Raw genomic sequence first — 20363 nt, forward strand, 5'->3', positions numbered from 1 at the left:
CAACCGTCAGAGTTAGACAGGAAAAATGAAGGTAAAAAAGAAGGACAAACTGAAGCTGAACTTCACAGGGACTGTGGAGGATCTACTGTGGGGATCTTACCCATGGAAATACACTTCCAGCAGTGGGAGCCAGACTTGCTTCTGCCAGCAAGGTGCTGGGTAGCAGTGGGACTGCTTCTGCAGCCCTCCTGTGCCAGGAATGAGGCCCTGGACTGAGATTTGGGTGTTGGGAGAGGCAGAATTGGGGAATTTGAATCATCTGAGGACACGGGTAGTGGTGCGTCTAAGTGCCTTCAGTGCTTACCTGCTGGGCAGTTTGTCAGCTAGAAGTCACCTTCTGATGGTCAGGGACAGGAGCACTCCTGCTCCAATCCTGGGCAGCCCGTTGGGTTCATCCATGTCCCCAGCACAAGCGGCTCTGGTTCTGACTCACATGGTCCTCGCTGTTGTGCTGGGTGGTAAAAGAGGTGACCACCTGCCATCACCTGCCCTCCTCACTGGTGGAGGTCTCTCCCTGTCCTGGAATTTAGGTGCTGGCTCCAGCTCAGCCAGCACTGCGTGTTTGGCGTGGTGATGGATATCTCAGGTGCCAAAGAAGAGCTGGAGCTAGTGATGCCGCTCACCCGCTGCCACTGCCAGCTGCGTTTGCTCAAGTGACCAAACCCTCCCTTGTCTGTGGCAGAGAGAAGCCTCGGCGGAGGTTTCGGAGCTCCCTGCTAAAGAGAAGGATAAAAGGGCTAAAGTGGAGATCAGGCAGCTGCAGACCCATTTTCATCATGTGGCGTACAAGAGGAAGTTCTACGATGCCGATATCTGGCGGCAGATGCAGGCTCAGGAGTGAGTACAGCTCTGCTTGGCCGCCTGGAGCTTGGGAAGTTCCTCCATGCCGAGATCACAGACCTGTAGAATCCCACAGGCAGGGACACCTTCCACTATCCCAGGTTGCTCCAAGCCCTGTCCAGCCTGGTCCTGGACACTTCCAGGGGTGGGGCAGCCACGGCTTCTCTGGGCACCATGTGCCAGGGCCTCACCACTCTCCGAGGAAAGAATTTCTTAACATCTGGTCTAAATCTCTCCTCTTTTAGTTTAAAACCATTCCCTCTTGTTCTATCATCATCTGCCCATGTAAAAAGTTGCTCCCTCTTTTTTATAAAGAGTTCTGGGGACCACAGTGCAGAGATGGGGAGGGGCAAGGACCTGCCCTGGCAGATGGGATGTGCTAAATGTCATTTGTTGTTCCATTTTTACAGAGAAGCAATAGAAAATCTGCAGCAAGAGCACAGACATGTGACAGTAATGCTGAGCCAGATCTATTCCCCGAGTAATGTGATACTGCAAAACAGAAACCGTATGAAGGTCCAAAGCCTTTTGCAGACCAGAATGCAGAATGATGCCTTGATCAAAGAAAGAAAAGCCCTGTTAGTTGACCTGGTCAAGCAGGTGAGAGCATCTGGATTGTTCCCTGCCTGAGCACAGCAGGGCAGACTCACAGAGTGAGACCTGTGGCTGAAACCCCTCAATGTAAAACGCATTTAGTTCAGGCCTTGGAATATTCCTCCTGGCAAGTGACACATGACCATGACAAATGGGTAGAACCAGGCTCCCATTCAGTCAGCAGCACTGACTGGAAAAATGAGATTGGACTCTCAACCTTGTCCCACTGGTCCCTGCACCCCTGTGGGATGGCACACAGCAGCACGGGGCCACAAACATCCCTCTCCTTCTCCCTTCACTTTTTTTATTCTTTTGAAAAAGAGGTAAAGCTGGAACAGTGCTGCCTGAGATGTGGCAAATAGAGGAGGAGCAGCAGCGTCTGAGGGATGTCCCATCCCTTCTCCTGAGGACATCCTGATTGGATTTGGGCAGCAGTGGGGTGGGAGGCCAAGGGAAATGTGGGGCTATGGAAGTGACAGGTCCTTTCAGCCTTGTTCTCAGAGCCAGCTGCCCATGCTGGAAGCCAGGGAACATGCTTGGATAGTTTGCTGTTGCCGGAGGTGCTGCAGAGCTTTCCCAACAGGGTTAGCTTCCCGTCAGGGATGATAACTCTGGCTTGCCTGAGTCATCCCTCCCCCACCTGCCCCCCGCTTTACTGTTCTCCAACTGCTTCATTCTTCCATGGATTTATTTCCTCTGGCAACTCCCCACTTCTGGCAGAAGTTTTCCTCCACTCATTCCGAGGAAGGACTGCACAGATCCCTGCCTGGCCAGCCCAATACCCCTACCAAAGCCCCATCCTCACTGCCTCTTCCACTCCACAGAGTGCTGCTGTGCCGTGTTCAACACCTGCTGGAGTTCCCTCCAAAAGCAGCTGCACTTCTTCATGACACAAAAACAAACCCATTCCCAGTTACAGTTCATGTTTCTGCATGTGCAGGATGTGATCCTTTGGGATATAAGCTGCTCCTCGAACTGCGAGCTCATTAATGGCATGGTTGCTGTAGTGCAGGTCAACAGAGGGGATTTTCTTTGGCTCCGTGTCCTGACAAGAGGCCAGAATGTAGGGGCGGAGGTTATACTTCCTGGGCTTTTTCCCTGTGTGTGTGCAGGTTCTAGAGCTGGAAAAAAAGATTGTGAAGCAAAGAGACACAACCTGGAGGGTGTTGGAAGCAAAGAGTCACAAACACCTGCAGAAGAAGATCGAGTTACTGGAGATGCATCTAAGTCAAGTAAGGAAACATTTTGGAGACTTTTGGAGAACATGTGTGGGGTCACACAGGAGCCTGAGACCTTTTCGGTCAGGACAAAGCACAGTGGTGCAAATGTATTTGGTTGACACAAGCTGCATAAAGCACCTGGCTTGTTCCCCTGGCCTGATCATTCCCAGAATATCTCAAAGGCTCCTTCAGGCTTGGTGACCCAAATGCAGCACTTGTGCTGTGCCAAGAGGCCTGAAGGTCTGCACCTGTTTTGTGATCAAACTGGGCTGCCTGGAGCCACCTTGCCTTGGACAAAGCCAGCTCCATGTCCCTGTTGTGATTGACCTGGTCTTCTGCTGCCTTTCCTCTCTTGGGGAGGAGGATAGTGCAGGGCCAGCTTCAAATCTCTTGGGCTGTGTTTGACCCTGCCCTGGTCAAGGTCTTTAAGCAGCAACCTGAACCCCCCAGTCCCCCAGCAGTTCCCAACTTTTTGCTTTGCTCTCCCAGATCACTGTCCGGTACAACACCATCATGACCCGAAACAACAGGCTCCGAGAAGAGACTGTAAGCCTGCAAATCCAGAAAGCCATTTATGACAACTGCTACTTGAAGCTGGAAAAAAGGCTGGTTAAGCAGAATAAATTGTTGAACGCTGCTATCGAGCAAGCCACGGAAGACTATGAGCAGTGGTAGGTGGCCTTGTCACCCTCTGAGTGAAACTTGGGGCTGATGGGTGATGCCAGCGATGAGTATTGGCATAGAGACACTTCTCTTCAGAGACAGGATTCACTGCTCTCATCTGGATCTGGGTGCCAAATTGGGTGTCTGGTCAGTGTGGGGAGACTGGTACCTCCAGGGTGTTTTATTCCACCTATCCCAGGTGTTTCTTTGGATGGGGTGAATTGCCCTGTGGAAGAGTCTCTTTCCTCTGAGTCCCACCCGAGCTGGGTACTATGCCTGAGTACAAAACCCCGCTAAAATCTGTGCTGGTTTGCTGCTGGCCTTGGACTAACTCCACTTCATCCAGATGAGAGCTGGAAACAGGCACAGCACCACAGGGGCTTTGCCAGGTCACGGGAGTGGCCAGGAACACAGAGCCTTCTACATACACACCGAGTGAGTGCTGCTCTCCGCTTGCAGGATGGAGGATCTGGGGCGGATCTCGGACATTCGGGATATACGCTGCAGAGAAACTATCCAGTACAACATCAAGTTGCTGGAGAGGAAGTGTGCCCTTCAGCAGGAGACCAGACTGAAGAACTTCTTCCTCGCCAAATGTACAGATCTCTCGAACTTGAAGGAGCAGGCCAAACAGAGGGAAGGTATCAGAGGAGAATGTGTGTGGCTGGGACCACAAGCCCAAAGTCCACAGAGTTGATGGAGGGGCTGCTTGTGGTGGTTTACAGCACTGCATCCCAAACCCAGTGCAGGACCCCTGCCCTACCCACAGCCTCCCCCACCCAAGCTTCACCCTACAAGCCAAAAGGCTGGACAGTGATAACCGAGTGAGACTGAGTGTCCTGGGGTGCCCTTGGGACAGGGAGCTGCTCCTGTGTGCAGCCACGGCTCCTTTAATCATAGAACCACAGAATGGTTTGGGTTGCAAAGGACCTTAAAGCTCATCCAGTCCCACCCCTGCCATGGGCAGGGACACCTTCCACTATTCCAGGTTGCTTCAAGCCCCATCCAGCCTGGCCTGGGACACTTCCAGGGATGGGGCAGCCACAGCTTCTCTGGGCAACCTGTGCCAGGGCCTCCCCACCCTCACAGAGAACAAATTTCTTCCTAACATCTAATCTAACCTAATCTAATCATTCCATCCTCCTGGTAGGGGATCCCTTGGTGTTAGCTCCATTCCCACGACATGCCTGTTTCCTGGTGAAAGAGGCACCCTCAGCCCCTCCAGCCCTGCTCCCTCCTGCCCCAGCACTGCACCGAACCCCACAGCACTGCAGGGAAGGCTCTGCAAAGGGCAACCATGGCTCTCTGTCTCTTTCTCAGCCCTTGAGGCAGCTGAGAGGGCCAAGCGGAGCCAAATGGAGAGCTATGAGGTGGCCTACAATCGTCTGCTGGAGCTGTCGGACGGAGACATCGACGATTTCTTGGAGGACTTCCTTGAAAAGGACAGGAAATTTTTCATCCTCTTTGGCTATGCCATTAGGCTGAACGTCAGGAATGAGGGTCTCAAGCAGAGGATCCAGGAGATCCAGGTCTGTTCCAGGCTTTTCACGTCTCCCCTTTCCAGGTAGTGCTTTTGGGTTGGGGTGGGTTTTTCCTCTCCCGAGGGTCTGGCATCACTGCCCACACCAGAGCCTGACTCCGGCCACAAAGGTGGTATTAGAAGGATGCAAAGGAGTAGCCAAAACTAGAACTCCGCTGTGCTCTCGGAGCCAAACGTGTCTCAATGCTGCCACCGTGTACCCAGCAAAAATACTGCAGTGTCCCGGAGAGCCAGGAGCCTCGAACCGTGTGGGGCTGCCTGGAGTGGGAAGTGGGGTTATCCATCCCCTGCCCTCCTGGCCTGGAGATGTCCCTGCTCCCAGGGGTGCCCCCAGCCTCCCTCTGGCACACCAGATAGGCATTCCATCGGTGCTTGTGTTCCCACAGGATGACATGATGGCCATCACAATGGAGCAGGAACAAGCAGAGACGACCCGGACTCATGTCCTGCAGGAGCTGGAGGTAAGGTGGCCATGAATTCCCTCTGGAAGAGCAGCATATCCCTGTCCGTCTCAGCACTCATCCCAGGGGGTCTGGTCCTGCAAACACTGCTCTGGCCAGTGGCTGGAGAGGTGTGGGCAGAAAAGGGCCCTGCAAAGGTTTGGGCAGCTCCCAGAGCATGGTGAGAGGGTGACTGCAGGGCTCCTGCCAGCCGTGGCCCAGTATGGGGAGCTTGGGATATTCAAGAACAGTCTGGACACAGTCCTGTGCCCTGTGCTCTGAGATGACCCTGTTTGAGCAGAGGTTGGACCAGATGACCCACTGTGGTCCCTTCCAACCTGACCCATCCTGGGATCCTGTGATTCTGTCTCCAGACTGAAACTGGGCAGCTCTGGGCTGGTGGGATCAGTGAGGGGCTGGTGTGACACCTGGCAAAACCTTTGCTGATAGGCAAAAATAACAGAGACCACCAAGGAAGCCAACAAGTACGAAAACAAATGCAAGGAGAGCAGCAAACTCCTGGGACAGATCCAATCCCGCATGGAGACCCTCTTGAAGGACATGGACTGCGACACTACAAAGATAGTGAAGCCTCTCGGGGAGAGCTTGGTGCCAGTTTTTGGTAGGTCAGGGCTGCCCATCTTCCCGTGCCACATGCTCTGGGCTGTGTCTCTCCACCACCCACTTGCACTGTGTTTTAATTGAGCTTTTGTCTTCCCCTGCCCCATCAGCCATGCCTGTCCACAAGGTGAATTTTCAAAGCCAACTTCCCAGTGAATTTGGGAGCTAAGTTGGATGTATAAACATCCCAGCAGAGCCCCAGACCCTCATCTTTGCTCTGGGTGTTGAAGCGAGGTGGGGGTCAACGTCTTCTCCCAGGCAACCAGCAAGAGGACAAGGGGAATTGCACTAGGGGAGGTTCAGGTTGGATATTAGGAAACATTCCTTCACTGAAAATAGTGGTCAGGTATTGGAACAGGCTCCCCAGGGAAGTGGTGGAGTCACCATCCTTGAAGTGTTCCAAAAATAAAGTGGATGTGCACTTGGTGCTATGCTTTAACAGGCAGGGGATGTTCAGTATGAGGTTGGACTTGGTGATTCTGGAAGTCTTTTCCAACCTTAATGGCTCTGTGATTCTGTGATTCCATGACCCAGCCTTGGCCCTCTGACTCTAGGGAGTGAGTGGACCCCCTGCTCTGCAAACAGCCAGGGGTGGGTTTGGGCAGGGTCCTGGTGCAGGGACACTGTGGGACATTGCTCCTTCCTGCCCAGGTCCCGTGGAGAACAAGATCAAGGAGTTCCTGCTGAGGGAGTCCCTGCTGCGCTACACGTCCATCGATCGCGAGCAGCGCTCCCAGTCCTTCATCAGCCCCCTCCAGAGAGCCTCTGACCTCCTCTGGGTCATGAACCGGGCCAAGCTGTGCCCGCCCCCCCCTGACCTGGAGACCACTGACCCCAAAATCGGTGAGCAGAGAGGTGGGGGAGAGGGGCCGTGGCCACGCAGCAGCAATTCCCCCGTGGCTGCCTGGCCAACCCCTGCTGCCAAATGTCCTTCCCAGTCCATCCCCTCCAGCCTGCCCTGCCCCACTGGGTGTATGGGTCCTGTAAGCCACGTATTATGGGATGGCCACTCTCTTGAGCAGTGGAAGAGCCGCTGGGCCGGGCTCAGCTGCGTCAGCTCATCATCCGGAGGCATGAGGAGGAGCTGGCCAAACCCCCCAGCTCAGGCAAGAGGAGGAGGAGACTCACATCCAGGAGCTCAACAGGGACAAATTAAAGAAGCAGTTCATTCTTGAGCTTCTGTGTCCTGCACATCATTCCATCTTCCTTCTCTGGAAGGAGCCCAACACCTTCCACAGGCTTAAGAACCTCACCAGGTGATATTTTGGCATGGCTTCACCCACTGCTGACAGCACCTGCAGCCAGGGTGGGATCAGCTGCTCTACCACAAGGTGACATTCCTGTCACACAGCCCAACGCCCTCCCCACAGCCAGAGGTGGGGACCACGGTCCCAATCCTGCACCCTGCCTGAGGGCAGGGCCTGGCAGGTGGGATGCAGGGGGTGCTCACAGGGTGTTCCCTGCTAAGCTGGCAGAAGCTGACAACTCTCTGTTGCCTAAAGTAAATCTGAGCTCAGTGCTGGCCCTGGGCTGTGGGACCAAGTGGGATGGGCACAGCCCAGTGTGGAACAGGCTGGTTTGGGGCTGGGAGTGGGAGGCAGCGAGGCAGAGGGACATGAGGACACACGAGGGTGACGTGCAGTAGGTCTGGGATGCCAGGACCAGGAGGGTCTGGAAGGGTCCGAGGGCTCCCACAAGGCACAGACACACCACACAAGCCCAAGCACTGCTCACACCAGCAGCTGGATTTCCTCTTGCCAAAAGGCACTTTAATGTGGATGCCATTCCTGTGCCAAATTCCCAGGCACATGCCTCTCCGGGGGAAGAGGAAAGGGAACCCCCGTGTGACCTAGGGAGAGGTGATCTTGCAGTGCCAGCCCCAGCCCTGAGCCTGGGCTAGTCCTTCTCTTCACCGTGAGTAATGACGTGGACCAGGTTCTTGTAATCCAGGTTGCCAGACACGTCTGGAGGGAAGGCAGCGAACATCTGATCGATCTGCCAGGGAAGAGCCAGGGTGAAAAGTGACATGTGTGACCAGTGCTGGGAGGAGCAATGGGGCTGTTGGGATGGAGGGAAGCTGGCAGAGAGTGGGAAGGAGCTCATACCTCTTCCTGGGAAAACCTCTCCCCCTGCGTCATCAGCATTTCTTTGATGCTGCAAACAAGAGAGCGCGGCGAGCGCTGGGGATGTCCTTATGGGGACACCCCCCTCACTCCCTGCCCCAGGCATCCCTGAACTCACTAGGCAGATTTCAGGCCTTTCCCTTCTGGATCAAACACCTTGAATGCGTTCAGGATTGTCTCCTCCGGGTCGGCACCTGTGGGTGACAAAGCCATGGCTGTTGGAGATGAAGTAGGAAGCCAGCTGCAGCCTCCTGCTTCTCCCAGCCTCGGGGGCAAAATGGGGGGCAGACTGGAAAGTGGGGTCCCTGCAGGAATGCTGGCCCTGCAGCTCGAGCCTTGGGTGAAGTTGGTGGCATGTAGAGGAGCAGCCGTAGGGTCATGGTGCGAGCACAGAGCAGGCGGTGTCGCCACCACTCCGGCATCCGGCATTTATCTAATCTTTGGAGCGTATTTATAGAGCTCCAGGCACAGCCCTTGGGGCCCTGCAGCCTCTTGGAGATCTGCATTCCTTGGGTTAAGTATGTGATTCAGGGTGCAGCGGGGTGGGATGATGGGTCAAAGCCTGGCTGTAGCCAGGGGGCCACTGGTGGCACCGCTGGTGTCAGCAGGCTCAGAGGTGCTGCAAGAACTCCTGTCCCTGCTTCCTATGGGACAGCAGCAGCACAGCCCTTTGGGGTTTATAAATGGCTGGGGAAACTGAGGCATGGAGACCATCACCCCCCCCCCACAACAATTTGGGGAGACATGGGATGAGATCCAGATCTCTGGACGTAGGGATGGTTGGTATTGCAGGGGTTTTGGGGCACAGGGATGCCACTGACCCCCACTGACCACTCCCCAGCTCCCCAGGTGCCCTCTCACCCTTGAGCTTCTCCCCAAACATGGTGAGGAACACGGTGAAGTTGATTGGGCCGGGTGCCTCCTTTATCATCTCATCGATCTCCTCGTTTTTCACATTCAGGCGCCCTGGGGAGAGCAGCTTTGGGTCAATCACGGGTCCATGTCCGGCTCTGTGTGCTGGGGGCTAAAAAACACACACCGCAGAACCCTTCCCTGGGCGTTTTTCCCCCACAGAAGGGAAGTGGCACATCCTTAGGGAGCCACGTCTGACAAGGAATGGAGGTAGCAGGAGTGAGGTAAGAGAATCATTTCCAGCTCTGGCTTCTCAGGCTCCAGGATCACAGAAAAGAAGGATGCAAAGGACTGAGCTGTGCTGCATCCCTCCCTCACCACCCCATGGATCAGCCTGCTTTAGCCCTCCTTGGAAGGTGTTTTGGGTCAAGATCACCAGCACTGGGGTTCTCCCTGTCCCCCAGCACCAGAAGCAAACGGGACAGAATGCCTACATCCTTTTTCCTGAGGGTGGGTTGTCCTTGGATCTCCCGGGCCCCGTTGCTGATTCATGCTGACCTCTGATGGCAGAGCCAAGCTCGCAGTGTCACAGCCTCCCACAAATCCCCTAAATCCCCTTAATGCCCACACTCCCTGGGATGCCATGGGATGGGCACAGCCAGGTGCTTCTAAGCACGGAAAAGGCAGGGATTGATTGGCTGTGCAATCCAGGAGCTGGCTCCAGTACCAAGGGGATAAACCAGCGCTGCTGTGGGAGCTGCTCTGGGTCACCCATGAGGGATCTCCCAGGCTAATGGGCTCAGGTTTGTGTCAGGAGGTTTTTCTTGGATCCAGTTAATGACAGGGGTTGGTTAAATGGGGGCCCCCCCTTGTTTCTCAATTAACAAGTCTAATGTTGGCAAAGTTGTTGGGGAGGGGAGGCTGCTAAAGCTGGGCTCACCGAGGGCAGCAAAGGTGTCCCTCAGATCCGCCTTGTCGATGAAGCCATCCCGGTTCTGATCCATGATGGTGAACGCCTGGAAGCACAGGAGGAGGGCAGGGAGCACAGGGAGAGGGAGAATTATCAGCCTTTGCAAAGGCTTTAGTGCCTTTCCCCTTCTCCCCTCAGCTTGGGTGGGACAAGGGCATTTTGAGCCCTCCCAGGATGGGCTCTGGGGGCCTTGCCCACCCTAATCCCACACAGTCCTGCACCCCAGGGTGATGGCAACCCAAACCCCAGTGCTGTACAAAGCCTTTCTTTGGCCAAAGCCCTCTCACCCAGGAATGAGACCAGGGAGAGAGGCCAGCATGAGCCATCAGCTCCTCCAACTGGGGCCAGTTATCCCTGGAACTGGAATCTGCACAGGACCACGTGCCTGCTGTGCAGGGGGTAAGAGCTCCTGGCACGGCAGGTGGGAGTGAGCTGGGAGACGTGCTCCAGCTCCCCTGGGTGCTGCCGGCTCCTCTGTGGGACGCGGGCTCCTCGGAAGCTTGGAGGCGATGCCGGATTTAACGGTGTCACTGATTGTTATTTTCACTTTTAAAATAAAACGACCCAAAACCAGGCATGCTGCCTCCTGGTGTGAACCAGCTGTCACTTGAGAGCACCGAGGAAGGAGCTGAAGGTCACATCGCATCAAGGACCCTCAGTCCTTCCCACCAAACCCACCTACCTCTTTGAATTCCTGGATCTGGGCCTGCTCGAACATGGAGAAGACGTTGGAATTAGCACCTTCAATCCTCTTCTTGGCTTTCTTGGGTGCCTGCAGGGGTCCAAGTATGTACTATTAACTCACTGGCTTTTTATGGGGTGAAATAAAAGCATGAAAGTGCCCTATTCTTAGTCTTGACTCCTTCATGGTAACTCTGGGCTGGGGCTTTCTTTCCTGGGGGCTTGGTGGTTCCCCCCTGCAGCTCTGGGATACTGAGGGGCATTAAGACTCCTGCTTAAATTACAGCTCCTGGTGAATTTAGCCAAATAGGTCCAAGGAAAGATGAGGAGTGAAATCACTTCTCCCACAGGCAGGTTAAAGGGTCAGCACCAGGGTGATATCTCCCCACTGGAACCCTGGTTTTGGGAGCACTGCTGAGGGTGCACATGAGGGTTGTGGTCGGTCGGTGTTTCTTTACCCTGCTGTGCAGATATTAAAATGTGGCTTAATTAAAAATCCCCCTCCTCCTGCACTGAGGCTTGAAACAACCAGAAATGGGTCAACGTGCATTTTAAAGAGGTCTGCAGAACCCTTCACTGTCCCACCCTGCCCATCATCCCTCATCCCAGTGCCCACTCCTGCAGCCGTTTCCTCTCATGGGGGTCTGTCAGGAGGAGGATTTTGGGGGGACAAAATGTCCCTTCCTCTCGCTGCATGAAGGAAGGGAAAGGAGAAAAATGGCATTTGGACCCCAAAACCATCTGCCCTCATTTGAAAGCTCTGCTAGCATGAGAGACCTGTCTCTGTTCCCTGTGAGATGCTGCTGATCCAGCCAGATGCTCCCCAGTTTGCTCACTCCCTTTCCAGGGCAGACAGGACCCTTGGCCATCAGTTCCCTGTTGCGTCCATCGCTCCCTGCCCCTTCAAGCTACTGTGGTGAAAAATCTAATGGATTTTATCTCTTCCTGCTGGAGCTTTGGGCTCTCGGTACTCACCATGGCTTCGCTCAGCCACCGATGTCGCTGTGAGGGGTGTTCCGGAGGCACTCCCTCTCTCCCCCCGGCTGGAACAATAAATACACCCCCCTCGGGGTTAAAAATAGCCCCATGCCCACTTTTGGCTGTAATGGGTAATTTGGCCACCCCCAACCCTGTTGTCTCTGCCTTTCTCTGCCCCTCTCTCTCTAATCTGGAATAGCAGCTTGTTGTTGTCACCGGCTGACGTGACATGTGAGCCCGGGAGGGTTTCAAGGTTAACGAAGTGCCGGGTGGCCCCCAGCTCCCACACTGGGGATGCTGACCCGGGACTGCACGGGAACAATCCCACCTGCCTTTGTCACTCGGGCTGGCGCCGGGCTTGTCCCCTCCGCTGGGACACGCAGGGAGGGGTCGGCCCCAGGGGACCGCCCCCGCTACAATCCCGCAAACCTTGGGGCATGGATGTTTTTCCTCGGTGCTTCCAGGCGTCTTTGGGAGCCATGGTGCCCCATCGCAGCGCTGGCACGGCAAAGCCGGGAGCTGCTCGGCTGCTGGAGGCAGAGGAGCCCCCCTGCACTGCGATCCCCTCCCTTGGGATGCTCCAGGAGCAGGAGCAGCTGCCTGGTCACCCTGCCTGTGGCCGAATGGGGAACATCCCGCTGCAGCCTCATCCCAGAGCGCTGCGGCGAGGCCGGAGGCGGATGCTGAGCTCCCCCAGAGCCGGGCAGCTCCTCTCTCAAGTGTCACCCCCCACCGAGGCACCTGTCACCCAGCCGAGCCAAACATTTGCTCGCCCTGGTCCCGGTGGGACACACGCATTTAACTCTCCCCATGCCGGGCTCTGTCCCGGGGACACGTCCTGCAGCACCCGGGAGTGATGACACTCACACTGCCCGGACACTCTGGCTCAGCATTCCTGCAGCAAGAGCCAAGGAATCCACGGGCAGGCCGGCAGCAATCCCACAAAACCTCTTCCATATCAGCTGCCCATGTGGAGCAGGACCGGTGGCTGCCAGGACCGGGCTACTCGGTGGTTCCCTTTTGTCTTCAGTATTTTTAGCCTGTTCATTTTATCTCCCTCCCTCTCTCCTTGCCGAGGATGAGACTGGAGGAGGATGTACGGGCATGCTGGGGTGGGAATGGTGCTGCCAGCCCAAGGATGCCCATCAGCCCCCCCTGCGGTGCCTGGCACGGCCGTGACCCGGTGGCCGTGGGGGCTGGCGGCCTCGCTGCCCGGCATTGTCCCTTCTACACGCCGAGGAGGGTGGTGGGCGAGCGGGGAGGGCTGGGACAGGGCTGGGAACAAAAGGGATTGTGAAACCAGATCCCTGGAACTCCGGGCTCTGCCCAGACGTTGCCCTTGTTCTCCCGGAGGTCACAAATATCGTGTTTAATCCCTGGCACTCGCCGCCCGGCTGCCACGGCCGAGCCAGCGAGGATGGCATTACGGGGAGGATTTCAGCAGGCAGCAGGGAAATGCGTAGGGAAAAGCGCCCGGAGAGGAGAAAAACTCCTGATGCGGGATGACCATCTCCTCTGGATGGAGCTGCAGCTCAGGGAAGGGATTTCAGGATGTGGTTTGGGGTCTGTGTGAGCAAAAGGGCAGGAGAAAGAGCCGCGGGGGCCGGGAGCTGGGGCCCGGATCAGCCCCGGGCACAGCCAGGGATGAGAGGGATCAATCTCGGCACGGACGGTCCCTCGTTCTGCCAAGTTCAGTTGGATTCATCGGCCAGCCGAGCCCAATTACCTTAATTTGTGACATTAAGGAAAAATCCATAAGCATCAGGGAAGTGATGTGTGGTGGTTTCACAGGACTGGTTGGCCATGGAGCCACCGGCGCCGCCTGGGCGCTGCCTGTCCCCGTCCCCGGCTCCGTGTCCGTGCCGGGGCACGGCACGGGATGGGGGAAAAGGGTGCAGGAGGAAGCCCTGAAGCTGTGGAGATCTCCCAGAGTATTATTTTTTTAGGAACAACCATTTTTGCCTGCTCTGCCTGGAAGAGGGCAAACTTGGTCCTCTCCCCGGTGTTGCCCAGGTTGTGGTTGGGGTGAGATGGTGCCTGGGGGCTTTGAGGGGCCGGCGGTGCCGAGGGTGGCACGGAAATCCGGGATGGGGATGGGGTGCAGATGGCTGCCAGGGTTTCTGCTGTGATTTGTAAGACGGTGCATCTGCTCCACTGCTCACTTCTTGCTGTCAGCTGAAATCCTCTGTGCTGCACGGGCCAGATCCTGCTCTCCCGTGAGGATCCTGGTCCAGCCCGCAGATGGAAGCTCCTCTAGGCTCATCATATCCTTCTCCTACTGTGGATATTGGGGGGATTCTTGGCCCCCAGGAAAACCTGAGTGCTTTAAATGTGTCTGTATGCACAAATCTGCCTCTGGAGCCCTGGAGTGAACAAAAGAGCTGTGGGAAGTGGCTGCAGCCTGTGAATGGATGTCAAGGAATAACACACGTATCCGTGCCACGGCAAAATCAAGCATCGTCCTTTCTTATCTGCAAAAGAGCCTGTGTTTTACATGAAAAAGCCTTTCTAATTAACAGGCCAGCCCCTCTTGAGCTCGATAAAAAATGGAGTCAAAAGGATTTGATTAACCCCCGCTCTGTGCCAGGCGCGAGCTCCGCCTGAGCGAGACGCCCCGGCCGAGGCCTGCCCAGGGCCGATAATGGCTCCGTGTCCCGGGGATCCCGGCAGCATCCCGGTACTCCCAAGCCTGAGCATCCACGGAGCTGATCTGGGGTGTCCAGCCTCAGGCACAGCCACCTCAGAGCACCAGGATGCTCCAGAGCCAGCCCCTGCTGCCGCTTGCTCCGCGCTGGTTCTTTATGAATATCCTTTGCTCCAACCAGTATTTTTTTCTGTGATCAGACACATTTGACTAAACCAATACATATGTAACACTCCGGGACGTTCCCATCCAAACCAATGTAAATTACCTCTGACCAATACTTTTTCCCAGGAAATCAATGCATTTTAACACTGGATAATATTTATGAAATTGAATTTTTTTTATTGAAGCTAATGCAATTCCCTTCTGTTTTATGCATTTTTATTAAACTAATGCATTTTAAATTAAACTGTTGTATATTAACTACAATGGCTGCTGGTACTTACAGTAAAGTAATATATGTTTGCTGAAATCAATACATATTCCAAACCTGGGAAATTCCAGTTAACAAGGCTATATCAAATATAACAAATGCATGTAGCTACTTAATTTGATGCTTATATACACTGGCTGCTGTATTTGTTTATTGGTAATGATTATTTTAAAGGGGGAGATCATATTAAAGGTAGAAAGATGGGTTCCTGTGCAGCTCGGAGCTGCAGCTGGAAGATACTGGAGGTGGTCGCCCCATCCCTGATGCTTGCATTGAGGGGAGTCGTGGGGGTGACCCATGTGCCATGGTGCTGGCTGGTGGCTGAAATTCTTCTCCTCTGGTTTCTGTGCCCTCTGGCACATCCCTGCTCCTCAGTTTCCATTGTGTGAGGTTTTGCCTTGCTCACCACAGTCCCACACAACCCCTTTCTGCTGGCAGCATCCTCAGGAGCTTTTGGAGGGTTTTATCCCTCTCCCCTTGGTGTTCAGAAGGTTTCCATGTATAACAGCTTATTCCAGACAGATTTGATGCAGCAGCTTTGCCTGATTAATCTCGGTTTTCCCTTGGACAGTTACAGCACCGTGGTTATGGCCGGGAGGATTTGCCCAGCTCAGGAGTTTGGGGAAGAGCCGCCACCTGCCAAGGAAAGCCGAGGAGCGGCTGCGCCGAGGATGGGGATGAGGACAGACAATTCCTCAGCTCTGGCCTGTCCCGGGGCTGTGCCCTGCGCTGCAAACGGGATGCGGCCCCGGGGGGAGGTGGCCGTCCTGGCCTCCTGAGCTGCAGCATTGACAGGGAAAGCCATAAATAGCAGCGTTATCCACCGCGAGCACGCGAACGGCGCCGGGGTTGAGATAATTTGGGCGAAGCAATAAAAGAGGAAAATTAATTAAAGAGCATGTGCTAATAGTAGAGGAAATGAGCGCGGAATAAGTAGCCGAGGCAGAAAGGCGGCCGGTGGAGGGGCCCGGGCACCCGGGGGGCAGCGAGGGCTGAGGCCGGGCACAGCTCAGCGCACGTCCCGTGGGCACCGCGGGGAGCCGAGGGGGGCCGTGACCTCCCCACGCTGCCTCACCCTGCACTCCTGTGCCCCCCATGTCCCTTAGCGTCCCCCGGCGGTGTCCCCACCGTGACCGGCCGAGCCACCCCCCTGTCCCCCCGTGTCCCCCGTGTTCCCCCCTGTCCCTCCGTGTCCCCCCCGTGGTCCCCCCCGTGTCCCCCCGTGTCCCCCGTCCCCCCGTGTTCCCCCCTGTCCCCCCCGTGTCCCCCCGTGTCCCCCCCGTGTCCCCCCTGTCCCCCGACCCAGCCCGCGGGGACGCGCTGCAGCTCCCGCGGTGGCCGCCAGGTGGCGACGTTGTAGCGGGCGCTGTGCGGGCGCTGCCCGGTCCCGGCGGGAGGGAGAGAGGAGAAGGGATGGGGGAAAGGGATGGGGAAAGATGGGAAAAGGGATGGGGGGAAAAGGGGATGGGGGGAAAAGGGATGGGAAAAGGGATGGGGGGAAAAGGGATGGGGGGAAAAGGGATGGGGGAAAGGGATGGGAAAAGGTGTGGGGGGAAAAGGGATGGGGGGAAAAGGGATGGGGGGAAAAGGGATGGGAAAAGGGGTGGGGGGAAAAGGGGTGGGGGGAAAAGGGGTGGGGGAAAAGGGATGGGGAAAAGGGATGGGGGGAAAAGGGATGGGAAAAATGGGAAAAGGGATGGAGGGAAAGGGATGGGGGGGAAAAGGGATGGGGGGAAAAGGGATGGGAAAAGGGATGGGGGAAAGGGATGGGGAAAGGCATGGGGGAAAAGGGATGGGGGAAAAGGGATGGGGGGAAAAGGGATGGGAAAAGGGATGGAGGGAAAGGGATGGGGGGAAAAGGGATGGAGGGAAAGGGATGGGGGGAAAAGGAATGGGGGAAAGGGATGGGAAAAGGGATGGGAAAAGGGATGGGGGAAAGGGATGGGGGAAAAGGGATGGGGGAAAAGGGATGGAGGGAGTGGGCAGGGAGAGGACCCGGAGGGAAAGAAGCAGAAAGGAGAGGAGCAAAGGGAGAGGGAAGAAGGGCTGCAGGGAGATGGGACACGGCCATGAAGCTCCACCACCTGTGGTAATGGGCTTCTGTGCTGTCATGGAATCACAGAACGATTTGGGTCGGAAGGGACCTCACTTGTACCTCACTGCTGTGGAGAATCCTGCATCCCTGAGCTGGCAGAGGCCTGGCAGAGCCTTGGGATGGCCCTGGCTTTTCCCATTGGAAGTGGCAAATATGCAGAAGTGGGGGCACAGGGAGGGCAGCAGGACCTCTGCCAGGGCTTCTGGGACCCCAGGACCAAACCTGCTGGAGGGCAGCTGACAGGGGCTGCAGTGCCTTCCCCTGCACGGGATGGGGACAGAGCCCTGCAGCAGCTGTCAGTGTCCACAAGGGATGGGCTGAAGCTGGGCCTGAGCTCCTGGGCAGCCCCAGGGCCTCACACATCCCTGTTTTCTCTGTCCCTTGGGTTCCTGGTGTCCCTCTGCCCATCCTTGGGAGAGGGTGACCGAGCAAGCTCCCCATCAGCACTGGTTCACCATTGGCACTGGGTCACCATCACCAGCTCTCACTGCCAGCATCGCCCCTCGGCTGCCTAGTGGGGCGGGATCACGGCACAAAGGACTTACATGGATCACAAACAGGCAGGAAGGCAGGAATAAATTAACGCCTGGAACGGGAGTGTGCTGAAATCCTTTTTTTTTTTTTTTTTTTTTTTTTAAAGTACACAGAAAAGCCCCTTCCATATTTTAATTAAAAGCCTTTCAGGAGAGGAGGCAAGGGGCTGCCATTTACAACGGGCTATTGTCAGGCATACAAAGCAAATGGGGCTGGAGACAAACTGATTTATTAACCTGCACCTCGCAGCGCTCCCCGGGGCAGGTGAGCCCTCTGTGGAGGGAGGGTGGCAGCACCAGGGTCCCCCTGCTCTCTCCCCGGGGTGCTCCAGGGCCGTGGGGCAGCACCCAAGGGGACACAGGGGACATGGGGGGTTTGTGCCACCCCGCAGCTCTCACTCCAGGTGGCACAGGGTGCTGTCCTTCTCCTCTTCCTTACGGTCCCATTGATTTATTAATGATTTGGCCAAACAGAAACATTCCTCCAAAGCCCACAATTTAATTTGCTCACCAAAGACGCCAAGTTAGTTTTATTCCTGATTTATGAGCAGGCTCCTCTGTTCCCTGGGCAGCAGAGCAGGGTGGTGATTTATGGGGGTGAGATCAGTTTTGTGGGCACAGGGAGAAGGTCCCTGCCTGGGACCTGTCCTGGTGCAGATCCCTGGAGCACCTTGGTCATGAACAAGGTGGGCAATCCCTGTTGCTGGCATGGAGAGAAGCCAGCTGTCCCCCCACAAAGACCACTCATCCCACCTGGATTTACTGACCCATCTATGAGCAAACGTCCCCCTGGCCCTGAGGGAGGTGTGGAAATGAATTCCCAAGTGGGATCTCCCCTTGCACAGCCTGTGCTCCCACCCTCGGCTAATACAGCAGCTGCCTGGCACCACCAGCAGTCCCAATCTCATTACAAATCTCAGTGTGGTTTCCCAGTGGTTTCCACTCCCAGATTTTTGTGATTTGGGGGGATAAGGGGATCTATTTATAGCGCTTGACTTCCCAGAGCACATGTGGAGGTTTTTGCTTGGATGCCTTCAAGTAGGAGCAGCACCCGGGCACTTGTGGCTGGGGTCTCAGAGCATCCATGGAATTTGCTGTTGATGCCACCAGGGTTGGGATTTCAGCTCAGCATTTCCTTCTGGGGTTCCCTAGTTCCAGCAATGTGTTTGTTGCAGGACCATAAGAAGGATTTGCCCCTTTCCAAGCCAGCTCTGAAGGTGGGGAAGAGGCTGGTGCAGGGCTCACAGGAGCATCCAGGCTCTCTCTGACACAAACTGCCTTGGCTCCCGCAAGTCTTTCTTTGATTTTCTGTTCACTTGTTCTTCTGCCTGAGGCGTTTTGCAATTGTGGGATTGTGAGCAGCTCTGAATTTCTCTGAGTGGAGAGGATGAGAAGAACAAGATCATTTCCTGGCTGTTTGTGCTACAGCGTGGGGCCAAGGTCACTCTGGGTGTCTGCCTCACCCTTTTGGACAATTTTCCTGGCCCAGGAACAGACCTGTCCCTGTGCCAATCGGAGGCACCTGCAGAGCAGGGTGCAGTTTGAAGGGTGTCCCTTTTCTTCGGTGCCTTCTGAACTCAAACTCTGGAATGGTTTTTCCAAAAACTTTTGGATTTGGTGGAATGCCAAGAGCCCTGCAAAATGCAGGGACCAGCAGCAGGATGATACCTGGGCAGTGAGGGGCTGCTTCCTCCCCAGCCTTGTGCAGAGAACAGCTCCAGCACTGCAAGATCTGCTGCAGCAAGCAGAGTTTTAGGAGCAGTGACCACTGCAGGAGCACTTCTGGGTTTGCTGGTGTCTGTGCCGACCATTTCCCTCCAGCCCTTCCGAGCACAGGGATCCAAAGGGGACAGGTAAGACAAAGGGACCAGGATAGTGATGAACATCCTGCCCTCGTCCTCTGCAGCTTTGGAGGCAAAGCAGCTTGGGAACCCCTGGGAACACCTGGGGACCCCCTCCATGGGGTGGTGGTGGGCAGTGTTTGCCCATGCTGGGTCTCGGGGAGGGCAGCTGGGATGTGGAGTTGTCACTGAAGCCCCTCCAGGAGCAGAGCTGTGCATGCTGCCTGCACGACGGCCTGGGGCGTTCCCTGCTCCTTGGCAGGGATATTAAACCTCTGCACTTGCTTGGTCTGCAAATACCCGCCTGCAAAATGCACCCGAGGGGCAGCTCTGTCCTTCTGTGCTCAAAATTGAGCCGAGGCGGGGGGGGGGGGGGCTGGGGTCCCTTCAGCACAACTGTGGCACAGCTCTGATGGGGAGTACTGCTTCTCCATGGGATTGGGAATTAATTCTCCATCCCCTTGGATGCTGGTGTGGTCAGTACAACAGGCTATGGGGCAACTTGGGGTAGAAAACGTAAAGTTCTTTTTTTTTTTTTGGTGCGGAAGCAGGGAGGGAATTCCTGGGACATCCGTTTTCAGTGCCCAGACGCTGCGGGGTGGGTTCCATTCTTCTGCTGAAGTTGGTTGGATTCTTCAGAGCCATTGAGAAATTTCAAAATACAGCTCTAAACCAACCTGAATTTGGGGTGTTTTTGAATTTGGGGGGTTTCTGGTTGCGGAGCGCTGGGAGCGTGTTTGCTGTAGCCATTCCCAGCAGGTCAAAGGTGCTGGAAGGGTCAGATGAGGAGGAACAAACCAAACAAACCTGGAAAAGTTTAACTGGCAGCTTCCGGCTGGTGATTTTTTCCAGCTAAAAACCTTGATTTGGACGGGAAAAATCCATCGCCCGGAGGGCTCCGCGCCCCTTCCCGGGACTGAGACATGGTGGGGGGGGGCGGTGTCGGTGTCCGAGAGCCGCGGGGGGCGATGCTCGGGGGTCGCCCCGAGGGGGAGAGGGGTGGACCGGGAGGGTGCCCCATCCCTCCTCGCCGCGGGGCGCGGGCGGGGCGCGGCGGGGCCGCCCCCGGTGGGGGCGGGCGGGCAGGCGGGGGCCCCCCCCCTCGCTCCGCGCGGCTCCGCGCCCCTCCGCGCCACCGGGCTCCCCCAAGATGGCCGCCGACGTGGGATCGATGTGTCGATACCGGACACGGTTTGATGCTCGCCGGCTCCAGGTCGGTGGCGGCGGCGGGCGCGGGGCTGGCGGCGGGCGGGAGGGAGGGATGGGGGTGGCCGCCCGGATCACTCCCCCCCCCC

At 56.2% G+C, this 20363-nt stretch overlaps 2 protein-coding genes across 2 annotated transcripts; one reads left to right on the forward strand and one right to left on the reverse strand.

Moving 5' to 3' along the window:
• Positions 1-573: 573 nt before the first annotated feature.
• CCDC63 (coiled-coil domain containing 63) lies at positions 574-7074 on the forward strand. The gene is made up of 11 exons (XM_039561330.1): positions 574-609; positions 683-837; positions 1251-1440; positions 2547-2666; positions 3144-3325; positions 3777-3958; positions 4638-4846; positions 4947-5318; positions 5748-5919; positions 6570-6890; positions 6941-7074. The coding sequence occupies exons 1-11, from the start codon at positions 574-576 to the stop codon at positions 7072-7074; spliced, it is 2073 nt and encodes a 690-aa protein (XP_039417264.1).
• A 587-nt stretch (positions 7075-7661) lies between these two features.
• On the reverse strand, positions 7662-11632 carry MYL2 (myosin light chain 2). Its single transcript, XM_010398327.3, is given in 8 exon segments — positions 7662-7913; positions 8024-8072; positions 8160-8235; positions 8903-9007; positions 9834-9909; positions 10546-10635; positions 11520-11578; positions 11581-11632. Coding segments are annotated over 8 exon segments (606 nt in total). The 3' UTR covers positions 7662-7814.
• Between the last annotated feature and the right edge of the window lie 8731 nt (positions 11633-20363).

Source organism: Corvus cornix, chromosome 15 (assembly GCF_000738735.6).
Source record: "Corvus cornix cornix isolate S_Up_H32 chromosome 15, ASM73873v5, whole genome shotgun sequence".
NCBI classification, from domain to species: Eukaryota; Metazoa; Chordata; class Aves; order Passeriformes; family Corvidae; genus Corvus; species Corvus cornix.

Bases quoted from the DNA above. Each gene is read 5' to 3' on its own strand.
- CCDC63 (XM_039561330.1), top strand. From the start codon at position 574: ATGGATATCTCAGGTGCCAAAGAAGAGCTGGAGCTA. The intron at 3,959-4,637 runs GTATCAGAGGAG...TCTCTTTCTCAG, and splicing joins GCAGGCCAAACAGAGGGAAG to CCCTTGAGGCAGCTGAGAGG. The intron at 5,920-6,569 runs GTAGGTCAGGGC...CTTCCTGCCCAG, and splicing joins GAGCTTGGTGCCAGTTTTTG to GTCCCGTGGAGAACAAGATC.